The 19530-nt window shown below is 40.7% G+C and overlaps 1 protein-coding gene across 7 annotated transcripts in view; it reads right to left on the bottom strand.

The window, feature by feature from the left end:
• Window positions 1-19530, bottom strand: part of PRIM2 (DNA primase subunit 2) — a 308890-nt gene that overhangs the window by 224192 nt on the left and 65168 nt on the right. For 5 of the 7 annotated variants that reach the window (XM_048845207.2, XM_048845211.2, XM_048845210.2 and 2 more), the window contains one exon: window positions 15512-15649. The exons of the other annotated variants lie outside the window; for them this stretch is intronic. In XM_048845207.2, coding sequence (XP_048701164.1) covers window positions 15512-15649 — 138 coding nt within the window. The remainder of the gene's footprint in view (window positions 1-15511; window positions 15650-19530) is intronic. 7 annotated transcript variants of the gene reach the window in all.

Here is a 19530-nt window from a genome sequence, read left to right as displayed (position 1 = left end):
TTTGTTTCAGAGCTTCTAAGTGGAAACAAGTTCATTATGAACATTCTGAATGAATGATCACTTATTTTGGTTTTTCATTAGGTCAGACGCTCCGTAATTCGGCATGCACTATGAATACAGAAGGCTCTCATCCCTTATATACAAATACATGTATATATTATATTTCAGAGTGGCAACGTTCTTCCTCTTCACATATTCTTTAAACTTATATTATTCTGCCTATTGTTATTTTTATTTTCCATGTCACAAGTTTTTTCCAAAACTGTTCATCTTCTACCACTTTTTTCTAGGGCTGTCAATTAATCACAAAAAGAACAGGAGTACCTATGGCACCTTAGAGATTAACAAATTTATTTGAGCATAAGCTTTCGTGGGCTACAGCCCACTTCATCGGATGCATATAAACTGTCCAGGAAGGACAGGCAGGGCAGAAAAGGTGGGGGAGTTGCATTGTATGTAAGAGAGCAGTATTATGGCTCAGAGCTCCAGTATGAAACTGCAGAAAAACCTGAGAGTCTCTGGATTAAGTTTAGAAGTGTGAGCAACAAGGGTGATGTCGTGGTGGGAGTCTGCTATAAACCACCGGACCAGGGGGATGAGGTGGACGAGGCTTTCTTCCGGCATCTAACGGAAGTTACTAGATCGCAGGCCCTGGTTCTCGTGGGAGCCTTCAATCACCCTGATATCTGCTGGGAGAGCAATACAGCCGTGCACAGACAATCCAGGAAGTGTAGGGGACAATTTCCTGGTGCAAGTGCTGGAGGAACCAACTAGGGGCAGAGCTCTTCTTGACCTGCTGCTCACAAACCGGGAAGAATTAGTAGGGGAAGCAAAAATGGATGGGAACCTGGGAGGCAGTGACCATGAGATGGTCGAGTTCAGGATCCTGTCACAGGGAAGATAAGAGAGCAGCAGAATACAGACCCTGGCCTTCAAAAAAGCAGACTTTGACAACCTCAGGGAACTGATGGGCAGGATCCCCTGGGAGAATAACCTGAGGGGGAAAGGAGTCCAGGAGAGCTGGCTATATTTTAAAGAATCCTTATTGAGGTTACCAGAACAAACCATCCCGATGTGTAGAAAGAATAGTAAATATGGCAGGCGACCAGCTTGGCTTCACAGTGAAATCCTTGCTGATCTTAAACACAGAAAAGAAGCTTACAAGAAGTGGAAGATTGGAAAATGACCAGGGAAGAGTATAAAAATATTGCTCGGGCATGGAGGAGTGAAATCAGGAAGGCCAAATCACACCTGGAGTTGCAGCTAGCAAGAGATGTTAAGAGCAACAAGAAGGGTTTCGTCAGGTATGTTCACAACAAGAAGAAAGTCAAGGAAAGTGTGGGTCCCTTCCTGAATGAGGGAGGCAACCTAGCGACAGAGGATGTAGAAAAAGCTAACGTACTCAATGCTTTTTTTACCTCTGTCTTCATGAACAAGGTCAGCTCCCAAAATGCTGCACTGGGCAGCACAGCATGGGGAGGAGGTGACCAGTCCTCTGTGAAGAAAGAAGTGGTTTGGGACTATTTAGAAAAGCTGGACGAGCACAAGTCCATGGGGCCAGATGCGCTGCATCCGAGAGTGCTAAAGGAGTTGGCGGATGTGATTGCAGAGCCATTGGCCATTAGCTTTGAAAACTCATGGCGATTGGGGGAGGTCCTGGACGACTGGAAAAAGGCTAATGTAGTGCCCATCTTTAAAAAAGGGAAGGAGGAGGATCCTGGGAACTACAGGCCAGTCAGCCTCACCTCAGTCCCTGGAAAAATCATGGAGCAGGTCCTCAAGGAATCAATTCTGAAGCACTTAAGAGGAGAGGAAAGTGATCAGGAACAGTCAGCATGGATTCACCAAGGGAAAGTCATGCCTGACTAATCTAATTGCCTTCTGTGACGAGATAACTGGCTCTGTGGATGAGGGGAAAGCTGTGGACGTGTTGTTCCTTGACTTTAGCAAAGCTTTTGACACTGTCTCCCACAGTATTCTTGCCAGCAAGTTAAAGAAGTATGGGCTGGATGAATGGACTATAAGGTGGATAGAAAGCTGGCTAGATTGTCGGGCTCAATGGGTAATGATCAATGGCTCCATGTCTAGTTGGCAGCTGGTATCAAGTGGAGTGCGCCAAGGGTCGGTCCAATATCTTCATTAATGATCTGGAGGATGGTGTGGATTGCACCCTCAGCAAGTTTGCAGATGACACTAAACTGGGAGGAGTGGTAGATATGCTGCAGGGTAGGGATAGGATACAGAGGGACCTAGACAAATTAGAGGATTGGGCCAAAAGAAATTTGATGAGGTTCAACGAGGACAAGTGCAGAGTCCTGCACTTAGGACAGAAGAATCCCATGCACCGCTACAGACTAGCGACAGAATGGCTAGGCAGCAGTTCTGCAGAAAAGGACCTAGGGGTTACAGTGGACGAGAAGCTGGATATGAGTCAACAGTGTGCCCTTGTTGCCAAGAAGGCCAATGGCATTTTGGGATGTATAAGTAGGGGCATTGCCAGCAGATCGAGGGACGTGATCGTTCCCCTCTATTAGACATTGGTGAGGCCTCATCTGGGGTAGTGTGTTCAGTTTTGGGCCCCACACTACAAGAAGGATGTGAAAAATTGGAAAACGTCCAGCAGAGGGCAACAAAAATGATTAGGGGACTGGAACACATTACTTATGAGGAGAGGCTGAGGGAACTGGGATTGTTTAGTCTGCGGAAAAGAAGAATGAGGGGGGATTTGATAGTTGCTTTCAACAACCTGAAAGGGGGTTCCGAAGATGAGGGATCTAGACTGTTCACAGTGGTAGCAGATGACAGAACAAGGAGTAATGGTCTCAAGTTGCAGTGGAGGTGGTTTAGGTTGGATATTAGGAAAAACTTTTTCACTAGGAGGGTGGTGAAGCACTGGAATGCATTACCTAGGGAGATGGTGGAATCTCCTTTCTTTGAAATTTTTAAGGTCAGGCTTGACAAAGCCCTGGCTGGGATGATTTAATTGGGGATTGGTCCTGCTTTGAGCAGGGGGCTGGACTAGATGACCTCCTGAGGTCCCTTCCAACCCTGATATTCTATGATTCTATGATTCATAGAATGGAACATATAGTAAGAAGATATATGTATACAGAGAACATGAAAAGGTAGAAGTAGCCATACCAACTGTAAAAGGCTAATTAATTAAGATGAGCTACCAGCAGGAGAAAAAAAAACTTGTCGTGATAATCAAGATGGCCCATTTATGGAAACTAGAAACCATTAACTTCAGTTTGAATAGAGACTGGGAGTGGCTGAGTCATTACACATATTGAATCTATTTCCCCATATTAAGTCACACCTTCTTGTCAACTGTCTAAATGGGCCATCGTGATTATCACTACAAAAGTTTTTTTTCTCCTGCTGGTAATTTCTCACTGGGGCAAAAAACCAATCTGGCTTCAATATTAAACTCAATAAATTTATGGAGGAAGATGGGATCATGTTATCCCACAATACATTTTAATTTCAAGAAAGGAGTATATGTTTGCCTCTCCCAGACCTTGGGTCAGTCTCTGCTGCCACCACCCCACAAATGAAGACCTACCTTAAAAAAAAATGTCAAAAGCTCCATTCAGAAAGAAACAGATGTTTAAAAAAGCTTTCCCTTTCAGTCATAACTCTCCTGTTCAAGTATTTAAGACAAATATATTTACATATCAATTCAATTTTTTTTAAATGTCAATTTAAAAGGAAGTCCCTGTCCACTAAGGAATTCAAACAAAACATATCTGAACACAAATTTAAAACAATATTTTAAATATGATTCTGAGACCATTTAGCCTTGTCTAGACTGGCCAGCCAAACTAAGTTAGAAACTGGCCAATAAACAATTTTCAAACTCTCTTTAAAGGATAGTGTAGCTAAGGCTAAAGAATGTGTATTTAGTAACAAAAAGGAGAGAAAATAAATTCATTTATTCTAACCACTTACTATGCTCTGCTCTAAATGTACTTACCATCATCCACATCCATCACAGTTCTCAGTCCAGTTTTAGACCTAATCCAGCAAGATCTTAGAGACTTCACAGGCCATACTCTAGCACCTCATAAAATCAGAACCTCGCACTGTAAACTCCTTGGACCATAGGCATTTTAATGTGTTTATCATGGACACCTATCACTCTGTATAAATAATACGTAAGCATGTGTGCTTGTAAAAATACCAATACATGAAAGGATATGTTCCTCATATAATCTGCATCCTTTTACGCACTGGATGACATAGTTAGCAATAGCACTTCTAATTAGATGGGCTCAAGACTTGTTGTGACAACAACTTCTGTTTATTTGCAAAATGGAGCAGCAGCATCTGTTTACATTTTTATCAATTAAATGACAAGATTAGACTAACATACCATCTCTTTCATTCCTTACATGTCAATAAGCATTAGTCAACAAAAAAAATTCTACAAACCACAACTCACTGTTGCTAAATCTTTATTTCCCCATTATATTTCAATCAAAGCTCTAATAAATTTGCATAACGTTTTCATCTTAAAGTGTTACTTGCAGTGACTATTAATGAAGCCTCTAAAAAGTTTTGTAGCATCAAAAGGTCAGTGTTTAGAGACCCTCAAAACATGGAAGTTTTTCCACCTTTAGTGACATCTGTTATGTTTTATGCACAACAATTTCACACTAAGTCTGATCTACCAGACAACTATGGTTATGCATGAATTATAACCAATCTCCCGTGCACACACACAGACCTGAAGACAAAAGAGCAATATTTTATGGTCTATTTTGTTATATAATTAGTCTGTGGGCTTTAATAAAAAGATTACTGGCACAGACACAGGAAAAACAACTGACAAACGAGAATTATTTTTCATCTTTAGATATGTTCTTCCTGGGAATAAAAATTAAGAAATATCAGAAATCTGACAAGGTAAATACACTGAAAAGATTAGAAACTGCTGTTTACTTTGCACATCCATAACACAGAACAAATGTACATGTTGAAATGCGTGTTTTGACAGGCATGTTACTGTACTATATAGTGCACACACCATGAACATCACAAAAGAAGATAAATATCATTACATGAACCCATTATACCAGGGGTGGCCAAATTTACTGACCCTCCAAGCCACATATGATAATCTTCAGCAGTTCGAGAGCCTGGCACACCTGCCGGAGCTCAGGGCTTCAGCCTGCAGGATGTGCCTGCTAGGCCTCAGGACTTCAGCCACGCTCCTGCTGAAGCCTTGAGCCCCAGCAGGTCCTGCTGTGGGGCTAAAGTGCCAAGAGCCCCTTCCCCTGCAGGGCAGAAGCCCGTAGCCCCACCACCCTGCCACAGGGCAGAAGCCCTGAGCTCCTCCCACCCCAGTCTGGAAGGTGGAGAATGGATGGGGGGAGTAAGAGGGGTTCTGCAAGCTGCACTTTAACTGTAAAAGAGTTACATGTGGCTCATGAGTTGCAGTTTGGCCACCCCTGCACTGCATCTTTGTGCTCCCCCATTATATTTCCATTGTGCGAACCAACTACACAGATAGTGGTATAATCCTTCATAATACCACATTAGAATTCCAATGCAATCATGGCACCAATCATGGCCCCGAGAGCCCTTCCCTTCACTCCCCACCCTTCCCTGTGATAGTACTGAGAGCTGGTATCATGAGGCTGTCCCTGCAGCATGTTTGTTCTGCTGAATGGGCAAGATTGATGAACTCAGTGCCACAGAAGTATTGTCAAAGTAAGGAGTCTGAGCTCTAAGCTGGCAATTTTTCCAAAGGGAGGGAGATGACAAGGTGAAAATATGTGTTCTATGGTCACTTATCTCTGAAACCTACCATACACTTCAAACAACCCATAAAGAAAAAACCTTACATCTGAAAAAGCAAATTGTCCTAAGTGGGTCAAACTCTTCACATCCTCTTTACAGGGTGCTGGTATACTAATATCTACTACTTTGCATGCCACACCCTAGCCCTTCAAGTAGAGCTACCATGAAGGGGAAGAAATAGGTCTTATCAGTACAGAGCAATAGTATCCAGGAGGAGGAGAAGGAGTTCACATACATCTAATAAATATTGTGAGTTAGTATTGTAAGAACATTGTGCAGAACATCTACAGTCCCTGGACAGTCAAAACTAGAATCACACAATAAACATGCATGCACATGTTCCCTTCACTCTCCTGTAATGGTAGGACTGGGAGTATAATAGTCATTACCTTGACTACTAATAATTTTCCTTTTTAAGAAGGGAAACTGACAAGAACTGAGAGAAATCTGAGTAAGAAATGAGAACCTGCCAAATATTGTGAAGCAGCATTTTCAGCTGCCAACTGGAGAAAACAACTAAACTATTGTTGTATGTAAAGTAAACAAGGTTTTTAAAATGTTTAAGAAGCTTCATTTAAAATTAAATTTAAATGCAGATCTTATTAGTGTGATCCTTGCCCTTGCTTTTCCTTGCTGAGTTTTCCAATGGTAAGCATGTATTTGGATACTTTAAGCTGCACACAGGCTTCTGAGCGATCAGGTGTTAACCGGCTCCAAGAGGGACAGAAGACAGACTTCATGTAGGTATGCGGATCCAAATGCTGAAAGTAATGCAAACGCAATTTTCTTCAAACAGTTAAATTTCACTGGCAGGGACATTCAGCAGGTCAGAATAGAGACACCATGATCTCGCTCGGTAGCTTCAAGAGCACTCTGCAGACCTTCAAACTTTGATGCCCACAATTCTGAGCTTTTTAACTGAATGAGCTGTATTTCGAAATCTTCAACACCCATCCACTGTCGTTTTTGTTGAACTTTTCAGGTTTAATTAGAAAAGAAAGCATTGGGCCAAATCGCTGGAAACCTTGAAATCTGTCAGAAAATTCTGATTCCAGTTCTTGCATGTACATTTTAATCTCAACATCAAACGCAGTGCGCTGTTCCACGTGGTGTGATAGTGATGTAAGCAGCAAATCAGGACTTAAAAACATCCCAGTACAGTGGCGCTGGAACAATTTTTAATGTGTGGGTGCTAAGCTGTGACCCCTCTTGCCCCTGTCTGCACCCCTCACTGCCCCAGGCTGGGGCCAGTGGCCCACAGCTGGGGGTGGCTGCAGAGCCCCAGGCCGGCAGCCAGGACCCGAGGCAGGCAGCAGAGCCCCCCAGACCGGTGGCCAGGACCCAGGGTTAGCAATGGGCTGAGCGGGGCTGGCAGACAGAACCCCAGCTGGCAGGGGGCTGGGAGCCGGTACCCCAGGCCAGCAGCGTAGCCCCCAGGACCAGTGGCCAGGCCCCAGGCAGTGAGAGTGCCACTGAAAATCAGCTCGTGTGCCGCCTTCGGCATGTGTGCCATAGATTGCCTACCCCTGCTTTACATAAAACAACCTCCATGCAGAGTTCATCAGATGCTCAAGTTAAGACTTTCTAAAAAGTTTATACCTGTACTTTCAGCTCAATATAAAAAAAATGTAAAACAGCACGGAAGCTGTGGAAATTATAGAGAAGACAACTTAATTACATACATGTATATAAATGCATCTGCTTACATTGCAACAGCCTCATAATGTGCTATGACCTTAAGAATTCATTGTTAATGAATTATTATTATGATTTATAAATCCTTATTCAGCATCAGACTATTTCAGATCATATTTCAGCTAAGCCCTATACAGCGGGAAAGTAGTATTATTTTGTTCTGCCTTGTGGAATACCTGTAGATTATTGTCTTCATTCCTCATGCCTGAGGACAACAGTGCACACAACCTGGCAAAGGGGTTAAGAGAATTCTTTACTTCTCTCAGCAGTAACCGCAGGATAAGGTAAAGAGTTGAGCTGACTAATTCCAAAAAATGTGGTGTCACAATGTAATCTTTGAAGCCTAATAATGTCAACATCAACACAAAGGATTGGGGACAGAGCAGGGGATCAGCAAGGTATTCTCTCCTGTTTTTACACTGATATGGACAATCCCAGATGACAGAAAGGCATTAAACATACAGACCAATTTCAGCACTACAGTACATTAAATGCACCATTTCTACAGAAGGTAATAAATGTTCTGTCATTTGTGGACATTAATTTTAAACAAATTATTCCAGAGTATAATGTAAAAAATCATCTCTCTACTTCAGGACAATTACCACACAAAACAGACATGAGCATAAGACACAGAGTAACCTGGATTAAGTAAATAAACAATATTGTATATTTCCTTAAAAAATTATAAATTCTCTCAAAATGAAAGGCCAAGTAGGATTTTAAACAAAATATTACTAAACATGCAAGGGTTTTAGAGGAAGAATTCTCTTGTGATTAAGGCATTGGACTGGGACTCAAGAGTGATAAGGTTCACTGATAATGTTTTTCGTTGTTCTCTGAACCTTGCCTTTGCAATACAGACAACAGAAAACTTTTAGAAGCCCACGAACCCTAAAAAAAATTATATACTTATAGGTGTTAGTATATAATATCATTATTTAATTGTGTATATTATATATATACTTGTAAACACACACACCCCTCTGAATGATCTGCCAGTTAAAATACACTCACCATACTTAATCATCCCATAACATTGTTCATATTCCTAGGTCCTACCTGTGCAAAAATTTTTAAATTGGAAACTACAGATGATGCATCTTTCTTTGTAGTCACTGAATACTTTTTTGCAGTATGAAAGTGGAACTGTCAAAGAACTGAATTTACAAGTACCAAAAAAGCTATTTCAGTATTCTGTTCCCTAGAAACTAGAATCTGCTGATATTTTCTCATCACAAGTGGCTAATATGGATAAAATCTGTTGTGTTTCAGTGCAGTCATGTGTCAACAAAAGCAGTTCTGCACAGCAAGAAGCACCAAGCTGTAAATCATGTGGTAAGCCAGGAGGTATGTTTTAACAGATGTAGACTTTGGCTTTAAAATCTAAATTGATAATTATGATATTTAAATAAAGAGATTTGTTAAACATGTCATTTGGGGAGCATACATTACCTTACATTTACTAAAACCACTACATGGGGTCAAGGAACATATTAACAATTCTGCATCACCTAATTATTAAGGATCAAATTCCAGCTCCCTGGAGAATATCATTCAGACTGGGATTCCAGAATACTCGTGCATTAAAACAAAAAACAAACAAACAAAAAGAGTATCTGGCCTAACTACTAAGATAAGGAATATTTATTGAAAAGAGAAAAAACAGTGCCTCTACATTAAATCCCTTTTTCTCAGAGAAACATTGTCCCCTTGTCTTCACTGTAGGGAATGGAAAAGCAATGAAGACAAAGGAAAAGTAGAGAATACCTACTAAATAATCATTCTAGCTCAATAATTATTATATTTCTAGAGAGATTTCTAATGAATAATGCTTCTAAAGAGGAGAGAGAATAGCAAATAAAGTTTGTACAGTGCTCTGTACATATATGAATGCTTGACCAAATTTCGGCATAGAATTTCTTCCAAAGAAGCAGACATTTTCCATCCAAGAAGCAGCTTTCACTGTGTCATGGAGTTAGCTTTAATCCTTTGCAGAAGGAGGATCTGTTTTCTCCATATGACTCAGATAAAGAAGCTTAGTCATATGGCAACTGACTATTTTGAAACCTTTTTTTCTTGTATCTGGGATGGAAAGCTATAAACAGGTATGTTTTCCTGAAATCCTTTGTCCTTTTAAAATAAGTCTTAGTAGCTTTCTTTAAATCTAAAGATATGCCAGATTTTCCTTTTCATAAAAAGGTTTTGGGCAGAAAACATCTGATCTACTGAATATGTCTAAAGTTCAAATATCCTTGATGATGTAATTGGAAAAATGCCTTCATAGATTAAGAAAAATACAATATAGTTTTCAACTGTTCAAAGTGATAAGACAATACCTGGTTTAAATTTTCCAGACTGGGCATTCCATAATAGAATGAGGGTTAATATTATCAAACGGTCTTATAAACTTAGTTATCCCTCTTCCCTAAACCTATCAATTTAACATTTTATGGGGATCTTCTACCCCAGACTCTCGACCAGTCAACATTTAGGCACCAGTAAGACCATCAAAACCCCTGCTCAGCTAACTCTGTAGGCACTTAGGTTTCAAGCACCCAGACTGGGATCTTTACATAGTCATTTCCTCACCTTGCTTGCTGGACCCAATCCAAGTGTTCTGAGCACACCTAAACGCATACAAAACAGGAGCAGGTGGTGCCCCCCCTTACAACCGTTAGCCCAATGGTTAGAGTATTCTTCCAGTATCCAAGTTCAATTCCATCCTCTGCTTGAGGTGGAGCAGGGATTTGAACTTGGATCTTCTTCAGTCCCAGAAGAGTACACCAATCACTGGGCTTTGGGGTATTCCGGGGCAGCTCTAGAGAATAGCTTCTCTGTTGAAGCTATTCCACTGGGACCAGGGAAGTTTGAACTTCCCACATCCCAGGTGAGTGCCCTATCAACAGGGCTATAGAGTTATTCTCACTTTCTCTAGCCCTGTGACTAATTATTCTTACACACTGGCATCGCTTAAACAGGAGAAATTGAGAGAGACCTGCTGCAGAATACACCATAGCCCATTGATTACAGTATCCTCCTGGGGAATGCAGGGGGGACCAAGTTCAGATCCCTACTCCAAATCAGGCAGAAGGTGTAACTAAACCCAGATCTCTCACATACCGGGTAAGTGCTCAAACCAACAGGCACATCACCACCATTTGGGCTTTTGGCAAAAATGGCTTAGTCACCTAACTCCAGGAGAGCATTCATAGCCATGAAGCCTCTGCAATGATAGAGGATAAGTTCCTTTGATGGGTGGGACTTAAGACCCACCCCTTTCCTCGGTATTTCCTATTGTTTAGATAGTCCCCTGATCAGAGTGCTGACTATTTTTAATCGCATTCTTAGGCGCCTACTTCTCCCCAAGAATAGTATAGGAGGCCTAGGCATCTAACTCAGAGCTGTAAATTCCACTGAATGGCAAGGCATCTAAAAGTTTGGGGCTGAAACACCTATGGTCCTTCAGGGACCTAGTCCTAAGCGTAAATAAATAAAAGCCTCAAAATGGTTCTCCAATCTGTGAGCTGAAGAGGGTGAGAAGATAATCTGCCAGAAGGGTATCTTCTGAGAATCAGAACTATAAAGTAATTCCCCTTTCTTTAGAAGTATCATCTGGGCAGGATTCTCACTCTAAAAGTAAATATAAAGAGAGTGGTCTCAAAAGTACAACTGCAATAGCAAGAGCTAGACCAATGCCAACGGAGTGAACAAGAAAGGTTTTCTTCTTTAAAGATCAACAATCATGTTTAAACTGCTGGCTTGCCTACAGGATATGTCCAGAACACACACTACAAAATTTTCATCTCAAATACACAGTATCCTGAAAGAAACAAAGCTTTAGAGGGTTGGAGGACATAGGCTCCTCAACATCAGAAAAAACTTCTGGAAGACTAAGGCCCTGAAGCAGGATTTCTCACCAGAGGCGAAATCTAAACAATACTTTGTAAATGTATGAAATGAAGGCCAACCAACCTGCTTTGCACATATCTGAGATGGAAATATGCCCAGACTGGAAGCTACCTTGTCTCAGATATGACCTTCTAGTTTAAGGTCAGACTGTACCCAATAGCTATTTTTACATGGTCCCCTTAATGATAGTACTAATCAGGGACCAGGTGTCAAATGACAGAAGTGTTTTAATCGGAAACTTTTAGCATCAAGTGTATGGAAACACAAACAAATCCTGTGTACATTTTTGAAGCTCTAAAATTTAACTGCTGAAAACATTTAAATATTTAACACTGTTTTAAACCTATATCCAAGTTTCAACTCATGTTAAGCTTTAGCCCAAGAGCACTTGAAATGGTCAAGACGTTAAACCCCCAAAAAGAAGCTTTCACCTAATGGAAATGTCAGTTTCTTTGTTACAATGCTAACAATTTAAAGTTTCAAATTAACTTAATGATGCACAGTTAGGCTGAACTAAACCTACTATAGTTCTCTTCATTTTCAGTGTTTTGTTTCACATGATTTCAAACAATACAATGAATTGTCCCATCAGTTAGAAGTTAGATGTTAAACTAAAATTCATGCATTTAAAGAGAGTCAGTCCCACCATGATCCTACTTTAAACATTCAACTTCTTATTAAATCTTTATTGGAGGGTCTAGAGCATAAATAAATCAAATCAGAAGTGTTTTGAATTTAACAGTTAAGAGTGCATCTCCATTTTTTTCATGCTGCCAATTCTGATCAGTTTGAAATAACTGCAAAATGAAATCTATTTAAATACAGTCAAATTTAGTTTTAGAGTACAGCAAGATAGAACTCTAGTGACGTTGCAAGAACCACCTGAAGGTAACCATACAGCTCCTTTGGTAGTAGTTTGACCTTCACCAAATACTCTCACAAATTCCCTTAGGGCTTGTCTACACTGAGTTGATGCACACTAGATGGTCTGCAATACATAAGCCGCACTAACAGCATGCAGACAGAGCTGCTCCACCCTCTTGGAATTTGCATCAGTGTGCACATCAGGGGCTAGGTGCACACTAAGCATAAATCATATGGGTGGCTATCCAATGGTCTTTTGCTTCACTGCCGAGTCATGTGTATTCTGGGATGCTTCTTGCTGTACATTTTGGGGATTCATAGCCAGGTGGAAACCAACAGAATTCTAGGACTTCATGCTCAAACCCCCAAAATCCCATAATTCCACTCCATCCATCCCATGCTTCCTTTCTGGTCCCTGCGATTAAAAATTGGCGAAGGGCCAGAATTTGCCCATTTGCTCCTGGATTCAAATCCATCAACATTACTGCAATATTACTCAAGAAGCCATACAACATGCCTCAGACAGCTGCCTCAACTTGGCCTAGAGCAGTAGAGGGCACACAAACAGACAGATCGGCCGCAGATGTCCACAAACCAGCATGGGACAGCAGTTGGAGGACTGCAGAAGTAGTACGCAGTAGCACTGCATACAAACTAACAATAGTCTGCACTGACTCAATTTGCTCCAAACATAGCATGCTTTGAAAGAGGACTCCAGAATTCACACCAAATATGGAGTTAGTGCCCTTTAAAGGGTTTCCTCCATGTGTACACAGTCTTTTTCAATCCACACTAAAAAGTAATCAGTTTAAGGCTTGATACAAGAGAACCAAGATTCAAATCGGATGATATCACAAAAGCAATATTATATCAATCAAAATGTGAGATTATACTCCAACATCAAACAAAAACAAGGCAGTTATACATTTTGATTACCAACATTACGCAAAAACTGCAGTGACTTTGAAAAAGCAAAAAAGATTTCAATGGTTAGCACTTAACTATTGTGCTTGTGGCAAACCATTTTAATTAGACTGCTTCTTAGCTTTCAAGAATGTTACTCATTGACGAAAATAAGGATGCCTCCGGCTTCAATTATACTGTACAACATTAATGGCAGCATTAGCATAAGAATATATCACTATATGTTAATTAAATACAAATACCTCCTTCTGCATATTGTATCAGACTACCAACTTGAATTACTATAACGCAAAAATTGCATACCAAACAGAGCTTCTTCCGCAGTGATCTCATTGTGTGCCTTTAATAGTTTAAACAAAAATGTTGTAGTCTCAGTTTTAACTTGAGTTTAATATACCAATAACTTGAGGATAAAATGGCTTTAAGAACATTTTAATTTTTCATATCCTCTCATTTTATATATTATCTATGATCAGGCCCCCTCCATGGCAGCAATTCCACCATCTTGGTTATTTTTATTGCCATGAAATACCCTTAATTCTCTGTCTTCCCAACCCCTAAAACAAACACAAATATAGATGGTAGTTTAAAATACTTAGTGACAAAGTTTAATACACTACAATGTTCAATGGCTTTCATTCCCAAAGCCTCATAAGTAGTATAGAGGGGAAGGGATTGCATGCAATCTAAAAAAGAAAAGAAAATCTAAGATGAAAGAAAGCTTGGCAATAGAGGTGTGGCAAAATTAAATAAATATTTTAAAGTAAATCAATTTTTTAATTTGATCTCTTCACCACACATTTGTACTGCATTAGCGCTTAGGAGCCCCAATTATGGACCAGGGCCCATCTCACCTTATATTGGTAGTTCAAGTTACTGGGAATAGGAACAGTTACTATTAGTTTGTTTTTTTCAACAGAAACCAGGTTTTGAAATTCTCTCTCCAATCCTCTCCTTTTATTCTAAAGACTGCTATCATCTCTGCTTGCTCATTCAAATTGAACAGACTGAGCAACACCAGGATGCAAAAATTCAAATCAAAACAAGACAGAGGAATGCTACACACAGATTGCATATAATGCTCTTGTGCATCCCACTGTCATAGGGGGTGAGAGAAAGAAAACCTAAACTATGTTCAACCACTCTCCAGATTCATAGATTTTAAGGTCAGATCTAGCTTCTAAATATGAGACGGGATTAGATAATGTGACACTGCTCTCCCAGGTCCCTCTACAGGCTGATGGGACAGAGAATGATTTGCCAAGAGCATCTAATCCTATGATTCTATCCCCTCCCTGCTCTTCCCCAGCACAGCATGGAAGCACAAACTACCTCAAGATATAGCTTTTAGGGCTTTTTATGCAACGGTATTGCTGAGTGGAGACAAATAAGGTGCCATTTCAAAAGGGGCAACATTTGTTTGGTGCTCCAGTATTACATTGGAGGGAGAGGGTTTGAGATCTCCGTGAAGTCCTCCTACATCAGTGAGCACCTATTTTGTCTGAATAGGAGTTGTAAGGGTACAAGTTAGGAATTAGTATTACTTTAATTCTCACTTAAGATCACTCCCTGCATATTTCCTTCCTATCTACACCTACAAATGCTGCAAAATAGAGTAATATAAAAAAAAGGTAGTCATGTCCAGGGTTAACCTCTTCAATAAGAGTTATGTTGCTTTTCACATAAGAAATTACCGCTAAAACCTTGGGATGGAGATATGGGCAGGACCACCTGTTGTGTAAGAACGCAATTTATGCTATGGCTACACTAGAGAACTCTAGTGCAGCCGCTCTAAGCCAATGGGAGAGGGCTCTCCCATCGGCTTAATTACTCCAGCCCACAAGTGGCGGTAGCTATATCAATGGAAGAAGCTCTTCTGCCAACATAAGCACTGGTGTGGACAGCATGAATTATGTCACTCAACGGTGTGGCCAATGAGCGACATAACTTTTGTCAACTTAAGCTGCAGTGTAGCTATAGCCCTAAAGAAGGTAGTTACTGAGACACAAGCCTAGTGACTGACTGAGCTATCACAAATGAGCATCTTCATTTAAACAGTCTAAAAAGGATATTGCCTTAACAATATCCATGGCAGAAGGTTCCAATTTTACTTAAAATTATGTTCCTTCAGTTCATCCTCACGAGTCTTGTTTAATTTATTTTACTTTAAGCACTGTAAGCAAATTTTGATAATGTTTAGCTGGAATTTTTCAGGTGAAATGTTCTGACCAGCTGCAGCATATTGTGCAGCGAGTGAATTAACAAAGGGTCCCAAAGGTACAAAACTAGCTCAGAAAAAATGGGTACTTACCGCAAGGGCCTTAGACAGTTTGGTTCTGTAGTTATTTAAAACTATTGCAACTATGTCCGTATGAGGCACATATGCGAAGCCATTCAGAAGGTAAACTCTTCTTACTCTAAACAAATCCATAGCATCCTGTAAAGGAACCTGGATTTGAGATGGGAAGAGAAAGAAACCAACTGTAGAGTAGCACTGAACTGAGAAGTGTCATGTTAATAGAGTCTACAGTTACACAGCATCCACACAATTCAAGATTACACAAAGGGATTGCTAAAGGGAAACAAATGTTTGTTTTTAAATAACGACTCTCAAAAACTGAAGCCAACGTTTTCAAAATAAAAATGTCCTAAGTTTTCAGAAAAGCTAGCGTCTACTCTCAGCACATGGGAAAAAAAAATAAGTCAGGCCACTTATTTATTGTGGGTACCTATCTTTAGATAACCAAGTTTTAAAATGTTGGTTTTGGATCCCAAATCATTACGAGAATATATAGGTAGACTAAAGGTTATAAATAAATGAATGTTACTTGCCTGTAACCAGAGTTCTTCGAGATGAGCCTCTATATACACACACATTTGAGGGATCACGTGGGACCTGTGCCACAAGCTTCCAGTACCTTCTGGGGCCAGTCGCCCCTCCCATCTTAGAAGGATCTGAGGTATAAAAGGGGGAGTGGCCCCAGCAACCCTTTAATTCCTGACACTAATTCAGGAATTTCTAAGCTGAGACTCCAAAGATGTAGGGAAGGTGAGCAGGGAGTGTGAATATACAGAGGCTCATCTCATTTTTTTGAGTAAACACTGCATATTCCCACTTGTTGGAGTTTAGCCAGCAGTACAGCCCCAGAAAGATGGGTGGAGGAGGTTTAGGTAAACAAGCACTGCAGAGCTGCCAAACAAGCATGAGCTCTGGACACCAGGTCAAGAGGGAATAGAAGCGACAGATCTTGTTCTCCTAAACCTAGTCTTAATGAGAGAATACTTTTGCTAAAAATACAGGCTGCAGTATCATTCGTGCAACACGATGCAATGAAGACAGCATGGGGATCTGCCAGAGATGCTGCCATTGTCCTGGATGAGGACTGACAATTCCAAGAGGTGGAAGCCCAGCCACAGGTCAATGATTCTGTGATAATCATGAAACATAGTACAACAGATGGACAACCTCTGGACCACAACAGGTTCCTCACATTTCTCCTAGAGACTGACGAACTTGTAGATAAGCTTTGGCCTGCTATAAATGATGACAAAGTTCTCTGAATATACCAAAGTATGATACCTGCCTCCCTGAAAATAAAGGAGGCCCGGGACAAAGTCATTTTAATGATCTGAAAGAGACTGAAATCTCAGACTGCTGGGATGGAGACATAGGTAGGACCACCTGCTCTGTAAGAATGCAATTTAAAAGGAGATAAATACTGAGACGCAAGCCTACTGACTATCTGAGCTATCAAAAATGGCATCTGCATTTAAACAGTCTAAAATGACATCATTAGGTCTTCCCACTTAGGTGCTACCCAGATGGGAGATCTAAGTTTGATTAATGAAAAACAGAAGTTTTTGATCAGTCTTTTAGACCTCAGCATAACATTCAATCAATAGACCAAGCAACCTGGAGTCTATGTCAATGAGAGAAACTTCTACCCTGAGTAGAGACTCCCGCCTCATCTCACAGAAGGAGACCCAGTAGTTTGGAAAGCAGGACTTTATGGATATTAACATCATGATATTGAGATCGTTCTGCCAATCTCTAACCATGGCTAACAGCAGCAACTTGGTATCAACTGAACCAACACTCATAAAACCTCTTAATTCACTAGAATCAGTGGCAACATACAGAGAAGTTCTTGTTCTTGGTGCAGGAAAGGGGTGCAACATTGATGTTAGACTTTGCTTATCTTTGGATCAGAAGCATTCACAAACATGGTATCGCTACTAGAAAAGGACTTAATATTTATCCCACTTGTGGAACAAAATAATATAAGATGGAGACCTTGCTAGAGCACTTGTACTGTTGAACAAAAAAGGAAAAACAAAAAGCAAAATCTACCATTACATCATCTTTTCCTGGTAGATGAGATATTTAACCCATCCAATAAAGATACTAAACTTTATGAACAAGAAATTTCCCGGACAACTCACTAAAGTAAACCCCTCTTTGGTGGTCTGTGTAATGCATTCCCATAATGCTATCAGAATTTAGACAGATTTGGAGTTTATGAACAGAAGAAACGCCTTGCAAGTCAAAGAAATAGCTCTAAGCCCAGTACCTTCACGTGGAGCCACATATTCCACTGAGATCACAAACCTTGGAATGGACTGAAATGTAGCTGAAATATACCTTACACCTTCTAAGACTATTACTGCAGATGACAGGAAGGTGACAAGGGAACTCTCTGGAAGGCATGTTCTTCCCCTATCTTATGAAATACAGCATCTTGAAAGTACTTAGACATTGTGGCTCAGGTATTCCTAGTGTCAAGAAAAGATAGGAGAGTAATAAAGTGCCCTTGATGAGGCCTCAGATATTGTCTGGTATTAAATCTATCAAATAAATGCAGTAACGAACCCATCCACTGCAGGTACGTTTGCAGGTCTTGAATAGATCAAGGCTTCAGTGAGCACTCATCTACAAAATGGGTATGGAAATATCCCTGCATGTTCAAAGCACTAGGGAAAAATCATCTGTCTATACACAGCCAGGCATTTAATGGAACACTTCCTGCCATAGAAAGGCCAAAGGGTAAGGTACAGTTTTATTGATAGAGGTCTTTTCTTTAAAACTTCAGTCAGAGGTGTTTGTAAAGAGACAGATGTGACCTTGGCAAAAGGGGGAGGGGAGAAATACCTCTGGAAAACTTCTGGAGTTCTCTCTGGAACCCAGAGACAAATATGATGAACCTCATGGGGTTAGTACAGCCATCCAGCATTTTGCCTCACGCCACACAATCCTGTTGTTCATATTATATGGTAGATGAGAAATGTCATTCACACAGTAACCAGGAAACAAACCTCACACACCATTAAGCATAAGTGATGGATGACAACCCTTAAGTATAATTTTTCCTTCCAAGATGTGAGGAATTAAAGCTATATTTATTAAGAACTTCTGATGTGCTGAGCCAACTACTCCACTGGATACAAATGCTCTACTGGTTCCAAGGAAGGCTTGGTAAAGTTAAGGATGGGCACCTTTGCGTGTTTCACCTACCTGTATAGGAGGCTACCAAAGACACTACCCAATCCTAGACACTGTGTATTCCATGGTGGAGCCAGAAGCAGACCTGAAAAGTCTCTTTCCTGGCTCAGAACAAGGAACAAGTTATAAGTGAAGGTAGGTATCCCATAGCCCAAAAATTTTCTAATACAATTTCCTCCTTTGAGAGATCAGACAGCTCCATCAGCACATTTATGATATCAGATTCAAGGAACATCAGAGCAGTTTTCACAGACCCTCATAAAAAGCTCTAAATTTAAAATAAGACCTACACCACTGTCTTCTCTGCAGAACCTTGGCAATGCATTTGAGGGTTTCTAAGAGACTCTGGATACAACAGGCAGTCCTTTCTGGAGCACAAGATGGATCCTGTGACACAATACCCTGTTTCTCATACAGAGGCTGTGTAGCAAAGAAATCCTCAAATCTGTTAATGTCAGAAGAAAACTGAAATGAGTCTAGTACCCTCACATCCTAAAGGGAGCCTCCGATCCCGGCATCAGTTCTCAGCCTATCAGATTCTCATAAATCTGGTTCTGGGCAGCTCAATTAGCCCACAGGAATGGGTTGGGAGGCCAAGAGTACCTCAGCAGTTCCTACCCAGAACCAAGGGAACTGACAGTCCCCAGACCAATTATATTGATTAATTACAACTTCTGACAGTAAAAGAGTTTAAGAATGGATCAATCTCCGTCCTCACCTACAGGTGAGGGTCCAACAGATGGAGCACTGGATGGGGAAAACCTTCTCCCAGACAAGCAGGGTATGTCTGAGCATGTGCATCTGGAAATGGCCAAACAGGAAGCACAAGG

This window comes from Caretta caretta, chromosome 3 (genome assembly GCF_965140235.1).
Source record: "Caretta caretta isolate rCarCar2 chromosome 3, rCarCar1.hap1, whole genome shotgun sequence".
Lineage (NCBI taxonomy): Eukaryota > Metazoa > Chordata > Testudines > Cheloniidae > Caretta > Caretta caretta.
Note: the sequence above shows the minus strand (reverse complement) of the source record. Positions and strands in the feature narration are given on the sequence as shown.